Source organism: Lacerta agilis, chromosome 9, assembly GCF_009819535.1.
Source record: "Lacerta agilis isolate rLacAgi1 chromosome 9, rLacAgi1.pri, whole genome shotgun sequence".
Classification (NCBI taxonomy): domain Eukaryota; kingdom Metazoa; phylum Chordata; class Lepidosauria; order Squamata; family Lacertidae; genus Lacerta; species Lacerta agilis.
Genome location: NC_046320.1, coordinates 58,322,828 through 58,346,051, shown reverse-complemented (window position 1 = coordinate 58,346,051; position 23,224 = coordinate 58,322,828). Strand labels below are relative to the sequence as shown.

Here is a 23,224-nt window from a genome sequence, read left to right as displayed (position 1 = left end):
TGATAAAACCTGAAATGTTTCTACACAGTTCTGGAGGCCTAGAACCACTTTTGGTTTTTTTGGTTTTTAATTCTGATTGTGTAGAATTCAAGTTATTAATTGAGAGAGAGAGAAATATCTTTCCTTCAACTTCATAAGTGGTATGAGTGGTTCTGTCAAATTTTGAATAAGACTTTAACTAGCAGTAATGGATTCTGTGGCAATTACATGTTCAGAGGAATAATGTGAGAGTTTCTGAAACAGTGGTAATTCAGTTTCCTTTCTATATAGACAGCTTTGAGAAGGTGAGATATTAGGGACAGTGTCGGAAATTGGAGACTCAAGCTGTGAACGTCAAATGAAACTGCTGAAATCCTTCATTTACTTGCATGAGTTCTCATATCAGTACAATATCTTGAAAACTTAGCTGCTGACATTGTGATTACCTTTGAGTCTCTTGAAGAATTTATACAATGCATGAATGAAAAAAAGATGCATGGAATGGTGTTAATCAAGTTGATATATCACAGGCAAGAAATCTCCAGCTCACAGACTCCATTTCTAGGCCTCTTCTGCCTCAGGGTAATTTTTATGTGAGTGACGTGGTTGCTACTTCCTGCAGCTCCATTTCACACTGCTCTGCTAATAGCACAAGGGGGGGGGAGGCTTATAATCTGGTTACTTCTCACACTAACTTGCCCCACCAATTTAGTGGCCAGTAGAAGATGATTTTGTGGTGCAACTGTGCTTTCTTCACCTTCAGTCGTTGCTTTGCTGATGTTTAGCATCTGGTGGCAAGGCAGTGGGAAGGTTGGCATTGTGCAAATGCCCCAGTGGAGGCAATAGGATGCTCCTTCCAGTGCTCCTGTCTTAGCAACCTCGCTGCCGCCTCACCTCTCTACCTCCTTGAAGCAGCAGTGATGCAATTGACAAGAGATCAGGTGAGTGCTATCACCCCACCTCACTGTCCAGTGCACATCACTTGGGAAGACAGGCAAACTAATGTCAGTGTACTGGAAGAAGTAAAGATCATCAGTGTTGAAGCAATGATTCTTCAACATCAACTTCTTTGGACTGGTCATGTTGTTCGAATGCCTGATTATCGTCTTCCAAAGCAACTATTCTATTCCCAACTTGAGAATGGAAAGTGAAATACCAGTGGACAACAAAAGAGGTTTAAAGATGCTCTCGAGGCAAATCTAAAAAAAAAAAAACCATGTAGTATAAGCACAGATAACGGGGAAACATTGGCCTATGAACACTCCAATTGGAGAACAGCCTTTACCGAAGATGTTGTGGACTTTGAATAAGCAGAAATTCAGGGCAAAATGGAGAAAAGAGCTAAGAGGAATACACGTTTCACAAACCCTCACTGTGATCAGCTCCCACCTGGAAGCTGATGTCCCCACTGTGGAAGGACGTGTGGATCCAGAATTGGCCTCCACAGTCACTTACGGACTCACCGTTAAGACCGTTTTCATGGAAGACAATCATACTCGGCTACGAGTGATCGCCAAATAAGAAGAAAGAACTATCTGACGATACTGCACCGCTGATTTCTCCCATGGCATTTCCTGCCTTCAGACATTGCCAGAACGGTATGAGAAAAAATCATAAGAAGATGGAGTTTGTCTTGGGAAGAAGAAGAGAAGAGTTTGGATTTGATATCCCGCTTTATCACTACCCGAAAGAGTCTCAAAGTGGCTAACATTCTCCTTTCCCTTCCTCCCCCACAACAAACACTCTGTGAGGTGAGTGGGGCTGAGAGACTTCAGAGAAGTGTGACTAGCCCAAGGTGACACAGCCGCTGCATGTGGAGGAGCGGAGACACAAACCCAGTTCCCCAGATTACAAGTCTACCGCTCTTAACCACTACACCATGCTGGGAAGCAGCTTGTTTCATTCATCAGGGCTACTTTACCACATTTAGGAGTAAATGAAGTGAAATAAAATGTATTTCCAGCTAAGAAGAGGTGCCTCCAAAAGTCCAGAGTCATAAAATTACCAAACATCACCACTGTTTTGCTTCATAGTCACTTCCTTACATCCTCAGTAAGTCTGGCTGTGTGTTTTCTATAACGTGTAACAGTTGTGGCTAGTAAAAAGCTAATTGATTCTAGCATGAGAGCTTATATAAATAGCTCAATTGATTATCCAGGCATTATGGTATTTTGAGTGGAAAGACATGGGTTTCCTGAGCATGTGGCAATAAGTGACATCTATGCCTTTTCATATTAATCCTATCTGTCACTGTTGGCTTCTAAATGTAACAGTGTTTTACAGCAATCCAATAGTGTCTCTGACTAACTGATTATGTTTATTAAAAACACATCAGTCACTTTTTCTCCAAATGGTAAATCCTACACCAAGTTATCAATAATAATTTATAAGCAATGTAAATTAGAGCCTGGTTAGCTTCCTACTGATCTTTATTTGATTATTTTTCAATTCAACATAGCTGAAAGCACATTTGCTTCCAGAAGAAATGTTTGATACACATTATTATCTCAACCTGCACCTGTTGTTTAGTGTTAATTTCTCCTGTGTTCTACATTAGGTCATTAGCTCATGTCGGGAATTTTAACTATAATTATCATTTGAAAGGATTGTCCCACTCTAGTTGGCTTACTTAAATCAGTTATGATGCCAAGATAGGTCTTGATTCAGTTTCCCCCAAAGAAGCTTGATTGGTGTCTGCTTTAAAATAAATCCAAAGCACTAGTCTATGGTGCTCGGAGCCATCCTCAATTCCCTATAATAATTAGAGTTGCCTCTGGGCAATTCACATTTATGCCATCAGTGGAAGGTCTGTAATGGAGCCTACCTCTCCTTTGTAAGGCACAAGTAGTACACATTAGTCATTTTTGTGTGTGTGTGTTGCATTAGCCACCAGCCATCACCGCAAACCACCATCACATAAATCAAAACTATAAGCCTGGCAATTTAAATGAAGGAAGATGTTTCACACCTGCACAGCTCCTAGGTCTTGGAGACCAGTGAGATCTCCTGCTTCTGCTATGATATTGCAGCGGGGTGGGGTGGGGGGGGGGGATCTGAAGCTGCCACCTCCAGACCAGCAAGAAGTACATAGTGAGGGAAATAATATTGATTAGTTGCTTATACATGGAAGCTTTGAGTTTATTATTCATTTTGATGAGCTGCTTTTTTTGAGAAATGGCCACAAAAGTGAACTCTGTAGTAACAAAAGGAACAATACAAGAAACACAATTTTTTATATATAAATAAAAAACATAGATATGAATAAGATATCCTACAATATCAGAAGGCATCCTAAAAATCCAGAGAATCCTTGAAAAATGCACACAAAATGAGTAGTGCTTCCTCAAATGATATCAAACAGGGCCTCCTCCACTGGTCTCTAGCTGTGGATAGGTTGTTATTGGCAGAGGCAGTCGCTCAGTCTCTAGCCACACACCATGCATTTAAAGCTCATGACTTTCCCCAAATAATACTGGAGACTGTGTTGTGCCCCTCAGAGAGCTACAGTTCCCAGCACCCTTCACTAACTAGGGTTGCCAGGATCCTTTGGGGGAAGCCATGTGCTTTAAATGTATGTCAGGATTGTGACCTGAGTCCCAAGTTGTTGCCAAGGAGTTTGGGCAGTGTGCCACAAGTCAAATGCAAAGCATAATATTATGCCACCCTCTAAAGGAGGGGTGGGGAGGCTTCCCTCCTCTCCCCTGTTGCCATATCCCCCCCCGCCCCAGTGCACAGATAATCACAAATGCAAGGGGATTTCCTCTCTCACCTCCCCCCCCCCATCCCATGCCATCTCCAAATCTGCAATGAGAAAGACAGGTATCTCTTGCCAGAGGTCTGAGCCGATCACTTGCAGAAGGCTCCCTCCCACTTTGCCTTCCTTTAGATGCCCTCCCCATTCTTCCCACCTTGCCCTCCCTCCAAGCTCCTCCTCCCTCCACTTGCATGGAATTTGGCGAAAGGGTGCATATTTTCCATCCCTGTTGTATGATGCCACGGAGACTTGAGGAGGGATTCCCAGCAGCTGGGCTTTGACAGCTTCCCTCTTGTATCAACAACAATCTTTTCTCACTGCAACCATGGCAAACCGAAGCTGGGCTGCAGTGGCAGCATACCTGAGCACCCAGCTACCCCCAAAAGACCAAGCCCTATCTGTTGGGCCCTATTCATTGGTTTATATATACATGTATCCTGCTCTTCTAGTGTCTATATACTTACTTAGAGTGGCTTGCAATAATTTTAAATTGCTTAGTTACAGGTAGGTAGCCGTGTTGGTCTGCCATAGTAAAAAAAAAAAAAAAAAATCCTTCCAGTAGCACCTTGGAGACCAACTAAGTTTGTTCTTGGTATGAGCTTTTGTGTGCAAAGAAGTGTGCATGCAAGAACAAACTTAGTTGGTCTCTAAGGTGCTACTAGAAGGAATTGTTTATTTATTTTTTTGTTTAAAATTGCTTATTCAATTGCCTTTCGTAAGCCACCTTGGGACTACCTTCAAATAAAGATTTGCATTATTTTAAGACCTTCCTAAAGCTATTCAGGCCTGCAGCTGTGAAGATGTATGTTAATACATATCTCTCGATAGATAGCTATTACTATTTCCCCTACATTTTTAATTGTCTCTGTACTGCTAATTGTTTCTTTATACATATGTGCAGGCAACAACCTGCTGAGACCAGTATTCAGCCTGGGTGGGCTGTGGATGGGTGGGAAAATGGTGCAAGATGCCAGTCTCTATCTGATGGCTCTTAAGTCTCAAAGCAAATCAAGGGAAGAAGAAGAAGAAAAGACTTGGAAGAAGGTGTCAGTGGCATACTGAGGGAAGTGGTAGGTTATCTCCTTCCTCCATGGTAAGCAGGTCTTCTCTGTTTACGTTGGAAGTGGAAAAGTGGCTGCAATCTGTGTGCCTGGTAGTTTTCATTTCATTGGCAAGGAGCAGCTGCCCAAAGCTTTGAGGTGTCTGGGCCCCTGGGACTGCAAAAACGTGTTGCAAGTTTCATGCTGCATTGTGAAAAGGTACATACATGGGAAAGAATCCTATTGAAATAAGTGTTATATACTTTTGAGTAAGAATCAGTGCTGAAAATCTTGCATCTGAATATAAATTCCATAGCACATTCCAGAATACCTGGTGCATGCATTTCTGTGCTCTTGTACTCTGTCTCTCTGTATATCTATAATTATATCTCTCTATATATTACTCTGTGTTTACCTTTATACCACACTGCTGTACTGAAAATTTATGTGTAGGCATGCACTCATGCATATAATATATACATTTTCTTCTGTTTTCATTTTTCAAGTTTGGGAATGAACTTACATATTTCTAGTTACAGGTGGGTAGCCGTGTTGGTCTGCCATAGTCAAAACAAAATCGAAAATTCTTTCTAGTAGCACCTTAGAGACCAACTGAGTTTGTTCCTGGTATGAGCTTTCGTGTGCATGCACACGAAAGCTCATACCAGGAACAAACTCAGTTGGTCTCTAAGGTGCTACTAGAAAGAATTTTCGATTTTGTTTTTACATATTTCTGTTTGCCAGGAGTAATGTCCCTGCCTTTTAAGACAAGAAAGAAATGTAGAGTAGAGGTTATTCAGGACAGAATTAACTTGCTTAGGTTGCCATGTATTTCACTAAAGCTTTTAATGAGCCATTTTGCACGTTTTAAATGTTGTGACTGCAATTATTTTCACTGCTTCATCTACTCTCCAAAGGACTTTTGTAATTTCAGTATGGAACCACTTTTGACAGGTCATTTTAACTTATTTAGCTGTGGAGGCTTCAAGTCTGAATTTTGTATTACTTAAATATGTTCTCAATGAATGTCAGCATGTTAGACATTTGCACGTGATATTTAGCTCATGCACAGAATGAAAAGTTCTTGCACCAGGCTATGCATGGCACCCTTCTCTGAATATTGGGCAACTTACAATTTTATAGGCCATTGTCCAGATTCTTCTGCAGCATATTGTGCATAGAAAAATGAATAGATGTCACAAATCATTTGCTGTGTAGTGTTTTATTAACAGGTGCATCACTTTGCAAACCTTAAGGTGTTCTTCTTTTGTGATTACTTGTAGCCGAGTAAGATTGTCTTCCATAAACACGGTTTTAACAATGAGTCCGTAAGTGACTGTGGAGGCCAATTCTGGACCCACACATCCTTCCACAGTGGTTACTGTGGAGTTGTCCCATAAGCTTTCATGAAGAAATTATTATCAAGATCAGTATAGTTATAAGTTACCATTGATCAGGTCCTAGTACTCAACAGATGTGTTTAAATGTATCAGTGAAAGTGGAACGACCCTACTTCCTAACTACCCCCAAAAGCCCATGCAAAACTTGCATGGTATATAAATGAGAGGATTTCTGCATGCACTAAAATAAATATGTGCCACAAGAATGCAAGAGAATTGTGACTGGGTCTTCTACTGTTCCTTAAATAGTCTAAAATTCTGAAATATTTATTCAGTCATATCCCATCTGCTTGCTGTACTCAACTTCCAGGCTGTGAACTTATATTGAACTAAATGACCAACAATACAGTTGAAGCAATCACCCTGAAAATAAGTTGGAAATGCACTTCCTCTCTTTAAATAGCTATAAAATACACAGATTGTCTTCTCCTTTCTTTAGTTATCAGGATTTATTTGTTCTCTTGCTTCTAATATCCACTGAAGATATTTTTCTGCCAGTATTAACTTCTTGGATCAATAATTTTTGATGGCAATCTTGAGGGAAGTTGGTGTCTGGCAGCTATCATAAGCACTGTAGTCTCTTGTTGAAAAGCAGTTACCACAAACAAAATTGGCTCTATCTTTGGGAGTGATGTTCACAAGACTGCACATATTTTATAGTACAATTATCTAGGGTGGCTGTCGTGCCCTCTCTGTTTAGAAAAAATAGGGTCACAGCTTGAACAATCCAGTTTTATGAGTTGGAGCGAGAGGCAATAAGTTTTCACATACAGTTTGCATCAGGGATGCAGAACCTGTGACCCTCCAGTTGTTACTGGACTACAACTCCCATAATTCCTGACCTTTGACTATGCTGGCTGGGCATAGTGGGAGCTGGAGTCCTCTGGAGGGGCACAGCCTTCCCATCCTTGGTTTATATTTTCTGAAAGAGGGAGGAACTGCTAACACACTCAAATATATTGTACAGTGTGTGACCTACCATCCACATCTCGTGCTTGACACTGCCAGCTAGGCTACAAATTAAAACATAAGGCCTGATGCTTGTCAGTCATCCCCCTTATACCCCCACAAGTAAGAAGCAGGATCCTGAAGTTTGCCCTCATTCCATATATTACATTTATATTTTTATATTATATTGTTATGAGGTGGGGGGTGGGGGTGGAGTAAGCTGTTTGCCAAGACCCTTCCAACCCTTGGATCCTGCAAGTGTTAAAATATAAGACAGACTAGCTTCCTGATGAGGTGATTGCCTGGGGGATGGGCCATTAAGGGGAACAATCTGTTTCTATTGTACTAGTTACAGGTAGGTAGCCATGTTGGTCTGCCATAGTTGGGGGGGGGGGAATTCCTTTTTAATTTTGTTTCTATTGTGTTTGCTAAAGCTGCTTATTAGCTTGTGTTTTTCAGTACTTAATTTTGAAGATCTTAGGCTGCAATCCTAACCCTACTTAAGTGGGAGTGGAGTGAGACCCATTGAATTCAATAGGACTTACTTCTGAGTAGATATGGTTAGGGTTGTGTTGCTCATTATTTGCTACTCCAGATGGTGTTAAAACGCACCAAGGATAAAGCTCAAAGTAGAATGCTTGCTTCAGTTACAGTTTGTTTGTTTGTTTGTTTTTGTATCATAATTTGTTTTCTCTTCATTGTGATAGATGGGGTGCTCTCCTGGTCAAAGTACCACAGCTACACCAAGCACTTAAACAGTGGATTTGTCACAGGCTAATCTAGATTTTATTTTGCTTTTCTTGTAGAGTGCAGATATGAGTCCTGCAAGCAGTACCAACTCGCTTCCTGTCAGCCCACTTACTGAAGAACCGTTGCCATTCAAGGTAAATTATGTTTCATCACAGAGTCAATGATACTTGTGGTATTTGGCTTGAACAGGTGCATGCTTCCAAGTACCCTGGCTATAATTGCATGTTTACAAAAATCATGAGGTGTTGACTGATATACAGAACGGCAAAGGATATGCTGAAAGCAGACTTGCACTCTTGGTGAGACATTAATGTTAGGCAAAACTTTAAGCCCTGTTTTGCCAAGACTCCAGGAAATAACCTTTTGTTTCCTTGCATAAATAAACAACAACAACAACAATCTCAATTTCCTTATGTTTGCTTTTACTCAGTATGTATCGGCATCTTTTAAAACTCCTGTTTGCCTGCTCAGCAAGCAGATGGGTGAGTGGGTGTGGTTGTTGTGGTGGGGTACCTGTCCTTCTCTACATCCACAGAGGAAGCTGCTTCTCTTACCTACAGGAATAGCTGCACCTTGTAAAACTACTGTGTGAGCAGAGACATCCTAATCAAAAACCTTTATTCTTTTGATCAGTCAAACAGCCCTGGGTTATGTCTCCATTTTGTCAATGGGGCATGTTAGGTGAACATGGCATAATGCATGGCCCACAATTATTATTTCATGACATCTGCTGAAGCCATCATACTATCCAAAAGTACTTCTGCCACCCTGGCGACATTTCTCTCTGTTCCCTCTGGCACCAGGGTTGCTGCCTGCAGATGGGGACTGCAAGTGGTTCAAGTCAAGTACAAACCTTATAGACCACAGTCCTCTTTATTTATTATTATTATTATTATTTATTTATTCCTTACATTTATATACCACCTTTATCCTCCAAGGATTTCTAGGTGGTGTACATGGTTCTCCCCCTCCCCATTTCATCCTCACAACAACCTTATGAGGTAGGTCAGGCTAAGAGATAATGACTGGTCCCACTTCATGACTGAGTGGGGATTCGAACCCTGCTCTCTCAGGTGCTAGCTCAACACTCTAACCATTATGCCATACTGGCTCTCTTTGAAACACGTTGCTCTGAAGAGTCACTTCTGTGCCATTGCCTGCTCTGTCACTCCAGGTTGTGGATAACTTGGTGGTGACAGACTAGACTAGAGAATCAGTGGTCCTCCAGATGGTGCTGGACTACAGCTTTCGTCTTCTCTGACAATTGCTCATGTTGACTAGCACCAATAGGAGTTGAAGTACAACAACATCCAGGGAGCCACAGATTCCCCATCCCTGCACTAAGCTGTCCCTTTGGGACTTTGACACTGATTCTTCTGGGTGGCTGCTTTTTCATACCCTCATTTTTATGGTACTTGTTACCTTTCCAGCCATTGGGGCATGGACCTTACCACCTGAACCTAGATATCTGGCAGGCACATACAACACGGTAGTATGCATGTATATATAACATAGGTTTCCCTTATCCCTCCATTATTCCATCATGGAACTCAAGTTGGCATGCCTTCTGTATGTTTGTTTAGCTTCATCTTGACTATGGTCCTCCAATAAATGTCATGAATTTATATAAAGAGTGACTTTATATAAAGAGTAACTTATGAGAAGGTGGTGATTTGTTGGCATCTGTTCATTTGAAGAAAACTGAGAAGACAGGTGACAACTGTGTGTAGGCATACAGAGACACATTGTTGTATGGTCTTTTCTTTCTTTCTTTAAATATCAGGATATTAAAAATAAAATCAGGGGTGCATTTGTTTTGGCTTTTAAAGGAAAGACTTCCAGCTTTCCTGTGGAACTCATGTAAACATTGAGGTCAGGCTCAGGGGAGATTCATGTGCAACTCCCAGCCAGCACCGTTGAAGGGAAATAAAAGTAATATAAAATGCAACCATTTCTGTTATTGCTTGCTGACTTGCTCCAGGAGAGAGCAACATTGTTTCAGCAGTACTGTGAGTGAGTGATTTCATATGCAATACCCCTTTAGAAATGCTGTCAGCCTATAATAGTGGTTTGTGATGACAGGGAATGCATTACTCTGGCCAATTTGATAGCCATACTTCCCAACTTCCCGTGAAGTGAGCAGTAATGTTTAGATGTTTAATTTGATTTGATTTCGGTGGTTCTGAGAAAAGCAATTAACAACAGGGTAGAAGAATTGGGCCTCTGTGGGATAGTAAACTATGGTTCACTTTTGAATTTGAAATAAGTTATAGCTGTATCTTTGGAATATCGGTTCTGACCTTAGGAAAATTGGGGTGCCCTTTCAATGTGTTTGCTGTACAAATGTGGGTGGCTCTGTGGTCTAAACCACCGAGCCTCTTGGGCTTGCCGATCGTAAGGTCAGCAGTCTGAATCCGCATGACCGGATGAGCTCCCGTTGCTCTGTCCTAGCTCCTGCCAACCTAGCAGTTCAAAAGCACAGCAGCTGAAGTAGATAAATAGGTACTGCTGTGACGGGAAGGTAAACAAGTGTTTCTGTGTGCTCTGGCTTCCATCACAGTGGCCCGTTGCATCAGAAGCAGTTAGTCATGCTGGCCACATGACCCGGAAAAGCTAACTGCAGACAAACACTGGCTCCCTTGGTCTGAAAGCAGAGATGAGCGCCATAGTCGAATTCAACTAGACTTAACTAGACTTACCTTTACCTTTACCCGTACAAACTAACCTCATCACAGATGACCAGGCTTTCTAATAAAGCTTATATAGACAGGCAGTATGGGATTCATAAAGCATGTGAATTCTGGGACATCATATCTGAAATCCAAGGAGAGAGAGCGAAGTGTAAGTGTGTGTGTGTGTGTGTGTGTGTGTGTGTGTTATTTACTCTTTCTTTCATACATTGCTTGTTTTTTCCTTACAAGAAAACCTGTTCAAACTTTTTACAGCATATTGATTAAGATTTGGTAGGGACCTGATACATTGCTTTATGGGCAATGGGTCTCTCCCACCTCAGCAGTTCCTGGCATACATTTTGGGGCGAGTCTATCAGCAGATAAATGGCCTTTCCCTCTCTAAAAGAAGAAAGGTACAGATGGCATTAGGAGGTGGGTTAAATAGCTTGCTCCTGATATAAAACGTACAGAGCAAATGTGCAGCTGAGGCATAGAGGGACAAAGGTCAGCTTTCATATCTATGAATAGCACTAAAGCTGTTGCTCTTGCACATTAGGCCTGAGGACTCAATCACAGGAAATTTGGAATTAAAATCACCACTGTGCCTCCTACTGTGCCATTTCCTCAGCAGCTCATAACATCCTCAGTGTTGCTGCATACCCAGCTGCCATCTATAGGGGGTCCTTCAGGCTTTTTATGTGGCATTGTTTTTGACACTCAGTCTGAGATAGTTTTAAAAAAAAATGATATGAGAGCAGTTTGGGGAGCACTCAGAGGCGGCTCCATCCCTAGCTCAGTGCAAGAGGTGCCAGCTGGGCTAAAATTTTATTGAATGAATTAGCAGAACATTTTCCTGTGACTTCAGGTGGTAGTAAAAATAAGAAAACAGGTGGGGGAAATGTCACGGTGTACATAATTAGCAGCAGCAGCAAATAGAGACTGAAGTCTTGGCCTCACACTTACCCTTTTTGAGATGAGTCAATCAGAACTGTACACAGTACTTCAAATGCAGTTGCACCACAGATTTGTGTAACATCATTGTGATATTGGCAGTTATATTTCCAATTCCTTTCTTAATGACCCTAGCATGGAATTTGCCTTTTTCACAGCCACCACGCACTAGGTTGACATCTTCATCAAGCGATCAAGGTCTCCTGGTCCATCAATACTGTATACGCACATACGCAATACGTTAGTTGACAGAAGTCCTTTAACAACAAACAAAGCACAAGCTATTATGGATCATGGCCTGAAGTACAGAGCCACAGAAGGAGGAACCAGTCAAGTCCTGGGCTGATGTACCACCAGATTCTGATGTTGGTTTTTCCAGAGATTACAGTGGCCAAGGCTGGTTTAATACTTCAGTGAATATTAGCTTTATTTACCAAATTGATATTGAAATTGACAAAACTTGTTCTGTTTTATAATAATTTTGGGGAATTGGTAATTCTTTCCAGTTTTTGCTAAGTTTAGTTACTCTGTTCTTGCCTCAGTATTTAGCTGTGCTGATGCTAATCCCCCAAGTGAGAAACAGCACAATTAATAAAAGGAGATAATCCTTAGAAAAAGTGTGGAAGTCTGCTGATAAAGCTCTCTTTCATCCAGGAGATCCCCACCAGAGTCTGTCTTTTTGGCAGTTGTAGCCAGGTTACCAGCTTCAAATAGCAATTTATGAAAATAATAATCTAGCAGTCAGGATCACTTGTAGTAGTCTAGACCCTGGGCTACATTATCCATTTGGAAAGAATATTTCCCATCCAAAGGGAAACAATCCATAATATGTTTGTTCGTTTGAGAAATGTTTATCCACGTTTCCACCAAAATAGCCCCAGTGAGGATTTCTAATCAAATAAAAACTATCTAGATAAGGAATCTGTAAACTGGGGTAAATATTATCTTACCCATTAGGTTTCAAAAAGAAAGAATACTTAACGTTAATGAGCCTTATGTACCATTGAAATCAGTGGATTTAAAGTGTATAGTTGAATGCTTACCAACATGGTGCCTTCCTGCTATTTTGGATGACAAATCCCATTAGCACCAGTTAACACCTTGGAGTTGTAGTCCCAGACAGCAGGAGGGCACCAGGTTGGAGATGGCTAGTTTAAGAAAATGAAGTGATTTCAGTAGAATTTAGTTGTGGATTTTTTTTTATTGATTTCTTCCTACATCAGCTAAAGGTCTGTCTTATCAGTGCATAATGTGGATGCACAAAAACAATGCAGTACATTCTTGGTACATTAATTGCAGACAGAAAGCATAATATTAAACTTGTTTTTCTGTATTAGGTGATTACAGTGTTACAACACCACACACACACACACACACACACACACACACACACTTCTTTTTTCCTGAACAAGCTATTATAATAAATGAAAGGCATACATAAAGTCAGAAGAGTATGCATAATTTCTCCAGTAATCAATAAAAGTAGAGCAATTTTCATTTTAAAATAAAATAAAATACTTTTTGTTCTCTTTCTTTGCCTTGAGTATAATTAGTAAGTTTTGACATCACTGTCAAGCAGTTTATTTTCCCATTCAGAAGCCGACAGAAAATTATTTCCATCATCTAGCATAACAGACTGTGGCTGTAACAGCCATGTATGATATCTCCTGATATAGTATGCAGTGTTCTTAGTATCCATCAAGAGGGGAAAAAATCTAGGAACTGAACTCAATTTCTCCTTCATTATTTCCCCCTCCCTGGTATAGGCATTGTTTCTTTTTCCTGGTGGTATTGTCTTAGTAGTGTCAAAGATCCACCATAACCCTTCTCTCCCTCCCCCCCTCTCTCTCACACACACCTTTCCAGTGCAGTATACAGGATACATTCCTATGGTCCCCAGGAGTGTGTCACAGAAGCCATAGGATTTTTAAAAAATAAAAATAAAATAAAATTTGAGGGGGGAACTCTCCCTCTGAATGTGTGGGATGGAGTCTGACTTCACAAGTCTCCTACCTGCAGCTACGACAAGGTCCACTGTTGGTGCTTCTGTGGCTCAGGAACTTTGAAACATAAAGTTTGGCCAAACTGAGTTTGGCCAAACTGCGGGAGGCAGTGGAGGATAGGGGTGCCTGGCGTGCTCTGGTCCATGGGGTCACAAAGAGTCGGACACGACTGAACGACTGAACAACAACAACAGAAACATAAAAACAAAATGGCTCCTAAAAATATACATAGCATTGTGTGGAGAAGGCGGAGCACTCTGGGGGAGCTGGCCGTTGAAGCTGTAATGTGTGATGCACACCAGGCCCCCTCCCGGCCCATTTCCAACAAAGATGGAGGGGGCCGAAGGCACGTTGACCCACCTGCCTGCCAGTGTGAGCTCAGCAGGACTTTGTATTTGGTAGTTTGTCTGCATTTGATTCTCCATTGCCTGACTCAATCAGATTGTTCTGCCCATGTTCTAGGCACCATACTAAGACCTGTGGGTATAATATACCACCTGTGCATAACTTTAGGACAGGTCTCCCTGAGGTTGGTTTATAAAATGAAAAAGTTACCTTCCTTCTGTATGCATTCTCAGGTGTCCTGAAGTTTGAAGAAATGTGGTTTTTGTTGGTCTTGTTTTGGTTTCGTTGAGTGTTCAAGACTATTTCTTAAGAAGGATGTGGGAGAAAGGGACAGAAATGTAATTCCACATTAAGTTATGTCAAAAACTCTGCATTAGAAGGTTTGTATTTTGGAACATAGAGGAATTAGTAAAATGAAGATCAGCACGCATGTGGCAATAGGTGGGCAGGAGACAGAGGTAGCATACTAAGAGAGAAGAGCCAAATATTGTTTCTGCCTGCCTGCTTCTGATTTATGAACTTCCAGCATATTATGGTTAATACACATTTGGCTTTCCTCAATCCCAGTTTCATCATCAATCGTTATTCTGTGCTTGCCTTTCCAGTCTGGATTGGGAATCATCAGTAGTTTTGTTGTTTTCTTTTGCCATCCCTGCCGTATGTGGATGAATGCAAAATTTGTTTGCAAAAAAATGAAAAAAGGTAATTTGTTATCATGACAAGACAAACAGAATTATTTTTCCATAAATTAAAATGAAATTATTATTGGATTTTATCTCTTTATAAAGCAGTCTGTGCCTCTCATTCAGAGAGGTCCTTGGAGTAAATGGGAATTAATTGGAAAAAAATTACTGAATATTATGAAGCTGTCACTTCAGCTTTCTAGATCAGCACTGCAGATATTAGAGATGCTGGGTGCATACCAACCATGCAGATGATTTCAGCATATAAATTTCGAGGCGGGAAGTTGATCAGCATCCATATTTATTTACTCTGCAAGGGCCTGCCACCCTTTTGCCTTGAAGATCATGCTTTCTTGAGGTTTTGCCGTGTCCTTGCATAAAAATGAAGCACTATTATCCTGCTTTAAAAAAAACTAGTGCACTAACAGATTGGTTATTCAACATGGATATTGATTATTATTTTTTAAGCATAGATAGTTTAGATTTAGATGCTTTTAGATGTTTTAATTGTTTTCTCTCTTTTGCGTTTGCCGCCCTGGGCACCTTCAGGACGAAGGGAGGGATCTAGATTTAATAATAAATAAATAAATAACAAATGAGATGCTTCTTAGAAAATTAGGAGTGAAAACAGCCATGAATAGTGGGCAGATGAGCCCTGGGGGTGTGAAGAATGAAATGGCAATATTCTCGCTGGTTCCTGGGAATTCTGGGTGCTTGCTTTTCCAATAACAGCCGTGAGAGAGGGAAAGGGGTGTGCGTTTGGAAAAACAGGACCAAATGATGTCAGCTAGTAAGCTGTGGGATGCTGAGCAGTCAGTCAGCTTCCTGTGACGGAGTGTGCCCCATGAAGCTAAAAGTGAGGCTTCCCTTATGCAAAAGCAGCTGGGACTAGTGGGAAGAGGAACCCCAAGAACAGGGGAAAGAAAAATGGTAACATCCGCCCTGTGAGAGGGGACATCGTTTCCAAGACTAGTTGACTTCAGCCAGTGAGCCATGGGCACTCCATGGAGCAGTGACAGCAAGGCTTCCTTCCTGTTTTATCCCCACTGATAATTGACTATTGCTTCCTGATGTGAGAGGGTGGGAACTGCAGGACAGGTTTACATGTTTGGCAGGCCAGAAGTGGAATAATTGCCTTATTCACACAAGAGCTTGCCTGAGTGAGGGACAGGGAGTTGATGTGGAATGTAGTAAGCTGAATGAGAGAGGCCACTTGGGCCTCTAGTGGCAGAGATGGATCAAGGCATAATGGGAGGTTCAACAGATTAATGCATTTTTCAGCTCTGTTACAAGGTAGGTCCTATTAGGCTAAATAAACCTCCTGAAGGCTAGAATTAGGAACAGCTTGCTTTATGGTTATATGAGAGCGATGCAAAGCATGGGGTTATGTCTGTGACCAAAATTAAGTTACCTGGTGTCTTATATATGTTGTTGGACAATGACCTTCAACTTTCCGGACCTTTGGATATGCATATTGGGCCTGCTGTGAGTTCCAGTCCAACAATACCTGGAGGGCACCACATTGGCAACCCCTGACTAGGAACAGGTGAATTGGCATACAGTACTGTTGGATTTTTACTTTTATAAAAGAGGGATCTGATATATCATCTCTATGCCAGCTCCATCTTATAATCAGTCTCCCTCCATCCTGAAGATAACATAGCTTTCAGCAGACTGACAGCTTTTATTATGGGTAACATGATGTTTTAGTTCTACTTAATTTCATGCATATGAGGAATCATGACTGGCTGACAGCTTCAATGAATCCAGAAAGCACTGCCTTAAGTGACGTTTTGCATAAGGAAAAAAAAAAGGAATAATAAAGTTGATTATAGGCATGCAGAACTTATGAATGTAAAATGGAGACAAGAAGGAACAACCACCTCCTCTCTGATTCTGATATTGTGGCTGTTTCTTTTTTCTTTTTAAATTTTGCTTACCTAACCTACTCACATTTTGGAATAGTAATGTCTAAAGGGACCATAAGATATAAACTATTGTTTTCCTAGTATGCTGTTGGTGGTGTTAATGTTGGAAATTACTGACTTGCTACATAAATTTTGCCAAAACTTTTAAATAATTTGGGGGTCTCTTCTGACACAAAACTTTGGATGAATTTTGAAGGGAGCCACCCATCATCATTATAATTGTTATATTATTATTATTATTATTATTATTATTATTATTATTATTATTATTATTATTATTATTTTGTTGTTGTTGTTGTTGTTGTTGTTGTTGTTGTTGTTGTTGTTGTTGTATTCAGCTAATTTTTACTCAGAGGAGAGCCATTGAAATAATAGCCATGGCTAACTTAGGTCCATCAATTTCACTGAACCTACTCTGAGTAAATCTTAGTTGAATACAACTCTGTAATACAACTGTTTAATGAAAACTTACCCAAGCAGTGCACAATATAAGAATCTAAAAGCAAGAATTAAAATAAAGATTGGGGGGGGGGTTAAAGCTACCAAATGCAAAGCAAAACGGTTTTTATCTGCCTTTAGAATGAAAGCAGAGACATCAGTTCATCTTCCCTGTAGGAAACACTCAGCTATCATCTTTTGAGTCTAGAGATTCCTAAAAACAGCAAAGTGTGTGCTGGTTTTGCTTTTCTAGTTTATGGGTGGAAAAGGGGACAACACCATGCTATTGCGCTAATGATCTGAAAGAGCAAGCGGAGGCACTTGCTTCCATTAGGAAGGTGGCTTTTTTGTTCCACACCAAAACCCATTGGGAATATCACCATTGCCCATTTTCAGCAGGAGAGTACTCCATGAAAAGCTTTTGTCTGTGAATATGGGAAGGAGTAAAGGAGTAAATTACTGCTATATCAATTCTCTGAGGGTGCTATTATCCGGAACAAGGGAGCTATGTGGCATTCTTTTGTACTGAGTTCTCAGGAGAGAGGAAACTGACTATTCTAAGCTAGCCACTGGCACCCTGGGAAACCCTTTTTTCAGGTATCAAGGGAGATTTGTATTCAAGCCCCTAGAGCCTTCCCATTGCCCCAAGGGTTTGTATACTGTACTTCTGGCAGCTTTCCAGCAACTATTCTGAGGGCTTTTCTCAGTGTGTGTGTGTGTGTGTGTGTGTGTATGCGCACGCTTCACATTTACAGTTTCAACATGGTTCCTGCTCTTACTAGTAGCTACATAAAATTGGCCTTTGAATAAAAATGTGCTGTATTTTGTACAATAATATCAATGGCAGATTTATTTAAGGTTAAAAATGCAAGAGAAGAAATTGGTTGCTAAAATATATATTTGAAGTGTGGAAGGTTGCTTAAGAGTTTCTACCTCTATGCATGCTAATGCAGGGACTTTATATTGGTAGCAGTGCAGCCCTACAGGGGGAAGGGGAGAGAGAATATGAGGTGCAGGAACTGCAAAATCTATAGCCCTGCCAATCTCAACCAGTCACAGCAGATTTGTGGTGTCTGGGTATATGGAGGGAAAACAACTACTCCACCTTCAGTATTGACACACTGCAACCCACCCACCCCCAACAGCAGAGGGTGGTTTTTTTGTGGATCTGACATATCCAAGGAGTCCACTGATCCATTCTGGGATGCCCCCTTTTCTCAATTACCCCCTATGGTAAAGTGACAAGGGCAATGGTAGTTTCCACACCTGCAAGGCAAAGCTCGTGAGAGTGGACTTCCCTCTTTGCAGGGAGAGAAAGAGATCCATTATATACTCTGGTCCCTGGCATGCTGTTCTGTGGACCATGGAATTGCATCCTTTCTGTAGAAATAAATAAATGACATATTGGGTCGACTTCAAAGTAGCACTAAGGAGATTGCTCTGTCATTTACCTGATGGAATGATCTCTGTACTCCTCCCTCTGCACACTTAGCTGAGGGTTTTCTTGATCTCGTGGAGATTTAAGGAGGGGTGCATAGTGGGAGGAGCAGGGCCAGCCTAAGACATTTTGGCACCTGAGGAGAACCACAAACACGGTGCCCTCCTCCCCACCAGGAAGAAGGGGGGGAGTAAAGAGTGACACCAAGAACAATGGGGAATAACGATTAACATTGGGACCCGCTGGCCGCGTGGATCCTGCCACCTGAGGCCATTGCCTCACCTTGCTACATGAGTGGAGTGGCCCTGGGGATGAGAGTCGGTCAAGCCCCATTGTGCCGATTCCTGCTAGAACAGCTAGCAGGAGTTTTGTGTAAATTAGTGTGTAATAAATGTCCTCTTGCACGGCCAACATGTACAAAAGCTTTCCCAGTGATTATGATGTTAGGAACGGTTCTCTATGGTGGTTGTATTGCATAAGGATACCTGTGGGGTTTTCGATCATGCTATCTGGTTCAGAGACTCTTGATTTCATATCTGATGCTACAAAAACTAAATCAATTTCCATCTAGCAATGTAATCACTCTGTTATGGGAAGGGTGACTGCATACCCTCTGCCATTTAGTTGACCTAAGGAATAAGCTGCCTTTCAGGTTCTCCTCTAAAACATGAAAGCTGTTCCTCAATTAATGGGAGGGTAGTGCAGATCTGGAATTGTTTTCATGAACTTCACACTGCCTTTTGAACTGTGTACATTTTAGATGTGCTGCCTTATGTAAATTAAGTCCTCAGTGACCTAAATCTCACTGGAAGGTATTCCGCCGGGGTTTCTTGAAATACACATACCCTCCACAACACTTCATCTGTCACAGTTTAAAAAAATGTTGCTACTGCCCTCATGTTTTAGATTCATTATTCCATTTAAAAAAAAAAAAAAGAGGGTGGGTAAGTCCCTTTTGATCAATGGTATTGACTAGATTAACTTGGTGATCTTTGTGATACTTTCTGTGTGCATTCTTGTGTGATCCTGTGAAGTCATGACATCTATCAGTCTTCTGAATCACTGCAACTGTTAGGCAGTTAATACATGAATGGAAGGTTCATTTCCTGCACTTATTATCTATGTCTGACAGGGAGTAGCACTTGCAATAATCCTGTCATCTTCATCAGCCATTGATGATTTTATCTTAAGGATGGGAGTTTTGAGGAACATGCAAATGGGATTAAGAGCTTCCTTGCTGGTTTCAGGAAGATGTCTAGTCCAAGTGCATTAAAACAGCAGCAGAATTATTTAAACAGATTTTGACGTCACATTTAATAGTCTTCCCAAAGTAATTAGATGGTTATGACATTATGCATCTGTCAAGCCAATGCATGGCAATGGCTGCCGAAAGAAGGAAGCTCCTATGGGACAAGATAAATATTTGATGAACAGCATGACCACCTTTATTTTCACTAGTAAAATCAATCTGCTTCAATCTTCATATGCTTGCCACTGCAGGCAGTTTTGAAACATGCTAGCATTTATTTTAATCGATATTTAAACTACTGTGTGAATGGGTCTTCAAGATGTAATAATGTGTGCGTGGGGGGGGGGTTTGTTCTATCATATATTCTGTGCCATTATGAAGGGTAATAACATTTATTTAAGTTATTTCTACCCTGGCTTTTAGGGTACAAACATTCACAGGACAGGTTACAACAACCAAAAGGGACAATATGTGCTAAAACCACTATCATTTTTTTGTGATGAGTGAGTTCAACGGCTTAGCAAGTGATATAAGAGGCCAATGAGATTTCTCCTGGCAATATGAAACATCGTTTCTGGTCAGGCAGCTTAGTCTCTACAACTATTATCTTGAGTAAAGACCAAACTGCTATCATGACTGTCCATACCTGCCATACTTACATTATAATTCACCAACTCACCTGCTTGTCATTAGGAAGGAGATGTGACTCATACTTTGCATGCAAAAATTCCTAGTTTCAATCTCTGCATCTCCAAGTAGGGCTAGCAGAGGTCCTTGTTAGAAATCCTGGAGAGCTGCTGCCAGTCAGTGCAGACAGTACTAAGTTAGATGGACCAATGGTCTGACTCAGTATAAAGCAGCTTCTTGTAATTATTAAGCCTGGCCAGCTTAGCCTCCTTACAGCCCATTAATCTGGTGATGGCAGCACATAGCATTGCCCAGCTTGCACACAGAGGTCCCTCCAGACCACAAGCATGGTCATATGAACTTTTTTAGGGTACTCCTTAGGTTTTAATACAATATTTGTATACCTGTGACATGATAAAGGGCTGCCATTATCTTCATTTCTTCACACACCTAGTTCATACTAGGTGATGTACACAAAGTGGTGGCTGGTGCTCATTAGGCTTAGTAGGGAGGCCAATGGAACCAATAATAGGCAGAAACAACTAATTCAGATTTTGTGCCCATCTTTCCCCCTGCTGAGTTCTACAAGGACAGCAGTGAGACTGAGGAGGAGGAGGACTGTTAGTGCCACCCCCTCAATTGGCTGTAAGAAAAAAGGCAGGCAAGGGGAGGCTGGCTTAGGGCAAGGCCTCATTTGTCCTAATAGACCAGCCTCTGCTGTGAACACAGATTAAAACAAAAGAGGGGCACTCCAGCAGGTTTGCAATGTAATAACGCATTGGATAAAAAGAAAACAAACATGGAGAAAAGCATCAGGCTACTAGTCCTCTTAATGAGAAAACTCAAGGCAATGGGTTCTTAAGAAGAAAGGATAGAGCCATTCCCTTGCACCACTTTATGAAGTAAGAGAACACATCAAATTCCCATTTATATCACACTCTTTTTGTATATTGGTTTAACACTGTACCTAACACTTACTTTTGCTTCAGGGGTTACTTAAAGGGTCAAAATAAATACAGATATTACATTGTAACTGTGAGATTCCTCTTGCTGATATTGATTCATGCCACGAAAGCTACAGTTTCAGGTTAAGGAGGATCAAATCTCTGGGTTTATCACATAATGATTGCCTGGCTATTGTGTTTATCTTGACAGAATCCTGGAATGCCCAGAGAACCACACTAAGAAAATCCATGTAGAATACACTATATAGTTTTTTCACATCTAGTTTTCTTGCTGCTAGTGTTTTATTTGTTCATTTCAGAACATTTGTCTATATGAGCAAAAGCTAGGCATGCTTTTAGACCAATTTCACTGAAATTTTTATTTATTTTGACTAGGATCGGTAAGATTTCAGACTTTTCTATTGGAACAGAAGATCTCTGTGCCACATTACTAACTCAATTTAAAAGGCCTGACCCCAAAACTAAAGAACAAACATTATGGCTATGCAATGCAATGCTATGCTAATCCCCATCTAGATTTAATGTTGAATCTCTGTGTTGCATCAAATCCAAGGAAAGTTTTGTTATACTTCATGCCATTTTCATCTCAATATGCACACATTCTTCCAGTAACTTATAGTGACTCATTTGCCATTCCATCGATACTGAAATAGGTACAATATAAAGTTATAAAACATTTATGAAGTCTAACTACTTGGAGCCAGTGCAGTGAAGCTTGTAAGAAAGAGTAATTCATCTTCTTTGTCTTTGGAGGATGAGCTGTTTTAAGGATCATGTCGAATTCAATAGATGTTGCCTGCATAATAAGGCTGCACTATGATGAGTTGGATGAGTGCCCTATCAGTTGACTGTAAGCTGCCCCGTTTTGCAAGTGCCTTACCTTCTCATCTGGATCTGAAGAAGATAACATAGCTGTAATCACAGCATTCTCCAGAGGAGCAGAAAGCCACACAAGGGATCTGATGGTTAAAAATGAAACCTCATCACCATTGTCCATGTGCCTAACATGGTTAGACACAGTACAAGAATTAAAAATAAAGCAGGCTGTGCCTGCAGGATTTCAATTTGAAGACAAAGACAAGATGCCATAGTGAAGGAAGCAAAGGGGGAAGGTGGTTCAACTGGGAAAAGTAAAGTAAAGTAAAGGTTGAAAGATGTGCCATAAAGGGGCACTCAAATGAAAATATAGGAGTCATATGTAATTTCAAAACGGGTCCAGATACAGCGAAAACAGAGATGACTGTGGAGTCATTGTTAGTAAAGAATCTTAAGATGGAGACGGGTGGAAACTATTGAAGTAAATGATAGAAAGACATAATATATTGTGAACAAGTAAAAAAAAAAAGATTTCAGACAAGCATCAGCATTGCACAGGAACATAGGAATAAGTTAGACTATTGATCCATCAAGTATTGTCAACACTCACTGACAGCAGACAGAGGTCTTTCACAACTCTACCTAGAGATGCCCTCGGTTGAACCTGAGACCTTGTGCATGCAGAACAATTGCTCTAACCACTAAATGGCAACTCTTTCCTTTAATATGGGAAATAGAAGAATTCTATTTCTTTTACTGAGCAGTATGTTACTCTGCTTATACAGTATGCCTCTGATTACCAAATACTGAAGCCAATTTACTATCACTACAAAGTCTCTTGCTTATGAGATACAGTTCAACCTGTTCTGCATGGGATTGCACTCCCCCTAACTGAGTGGGCACACTGTTTGGGGGCACTGTTATCACGAGGCAGAAGTGGCCTTGGTGGCATGGGATGCCTTCCCTTAGCTTCAACAGGTTACCCAGCTACAACCTTCTCTGGACAGGGATAGCCAGAGAATGCATTCATCACCAGAGGTCTCCCAAAAGAGGTATAGAGGGTGGAAACATAATAGCAGTTGTTCCCCCCCCCCCAGTGGTGTTTCCATAACAGTTGAATGGTCTTTTTGGAGAGATGTGCCTGAATCCATCATTATAAACGTTTAGGCACCAAATGAAGATGTTCTTATTTACAAAGACAATTAGTTTTTAACTGGGATCATATGGTATGATGATAC

At 40.9% G+C, this 23,224-nt stretch overlaps 1 protein-coding gene across 2 annotated transcripts in view; it reads left to right on the top strand.

Moving 5' to 3' along the window:
- CCSER1 (coiled-coil serine rich protein 1) overlaps positions 1-23,224 on the top strand; it is a 690,560-nt gene that overhangs the window by 333,008 nt on the left and 334,328 nt on the right. For both annotated transcript variants that reach the window (XM_033160591.1, XM_033160592.1), the window contains exon 7: positions 7,928-8,005. In XM_033160591.1, the coding sequence (XP_033016482.1) occupies positions 7,928-8,005 (78 nt within the window). The remainder of the gene's footprint in view (positions 1-7,927; positions 8,006-23,224) is intronic.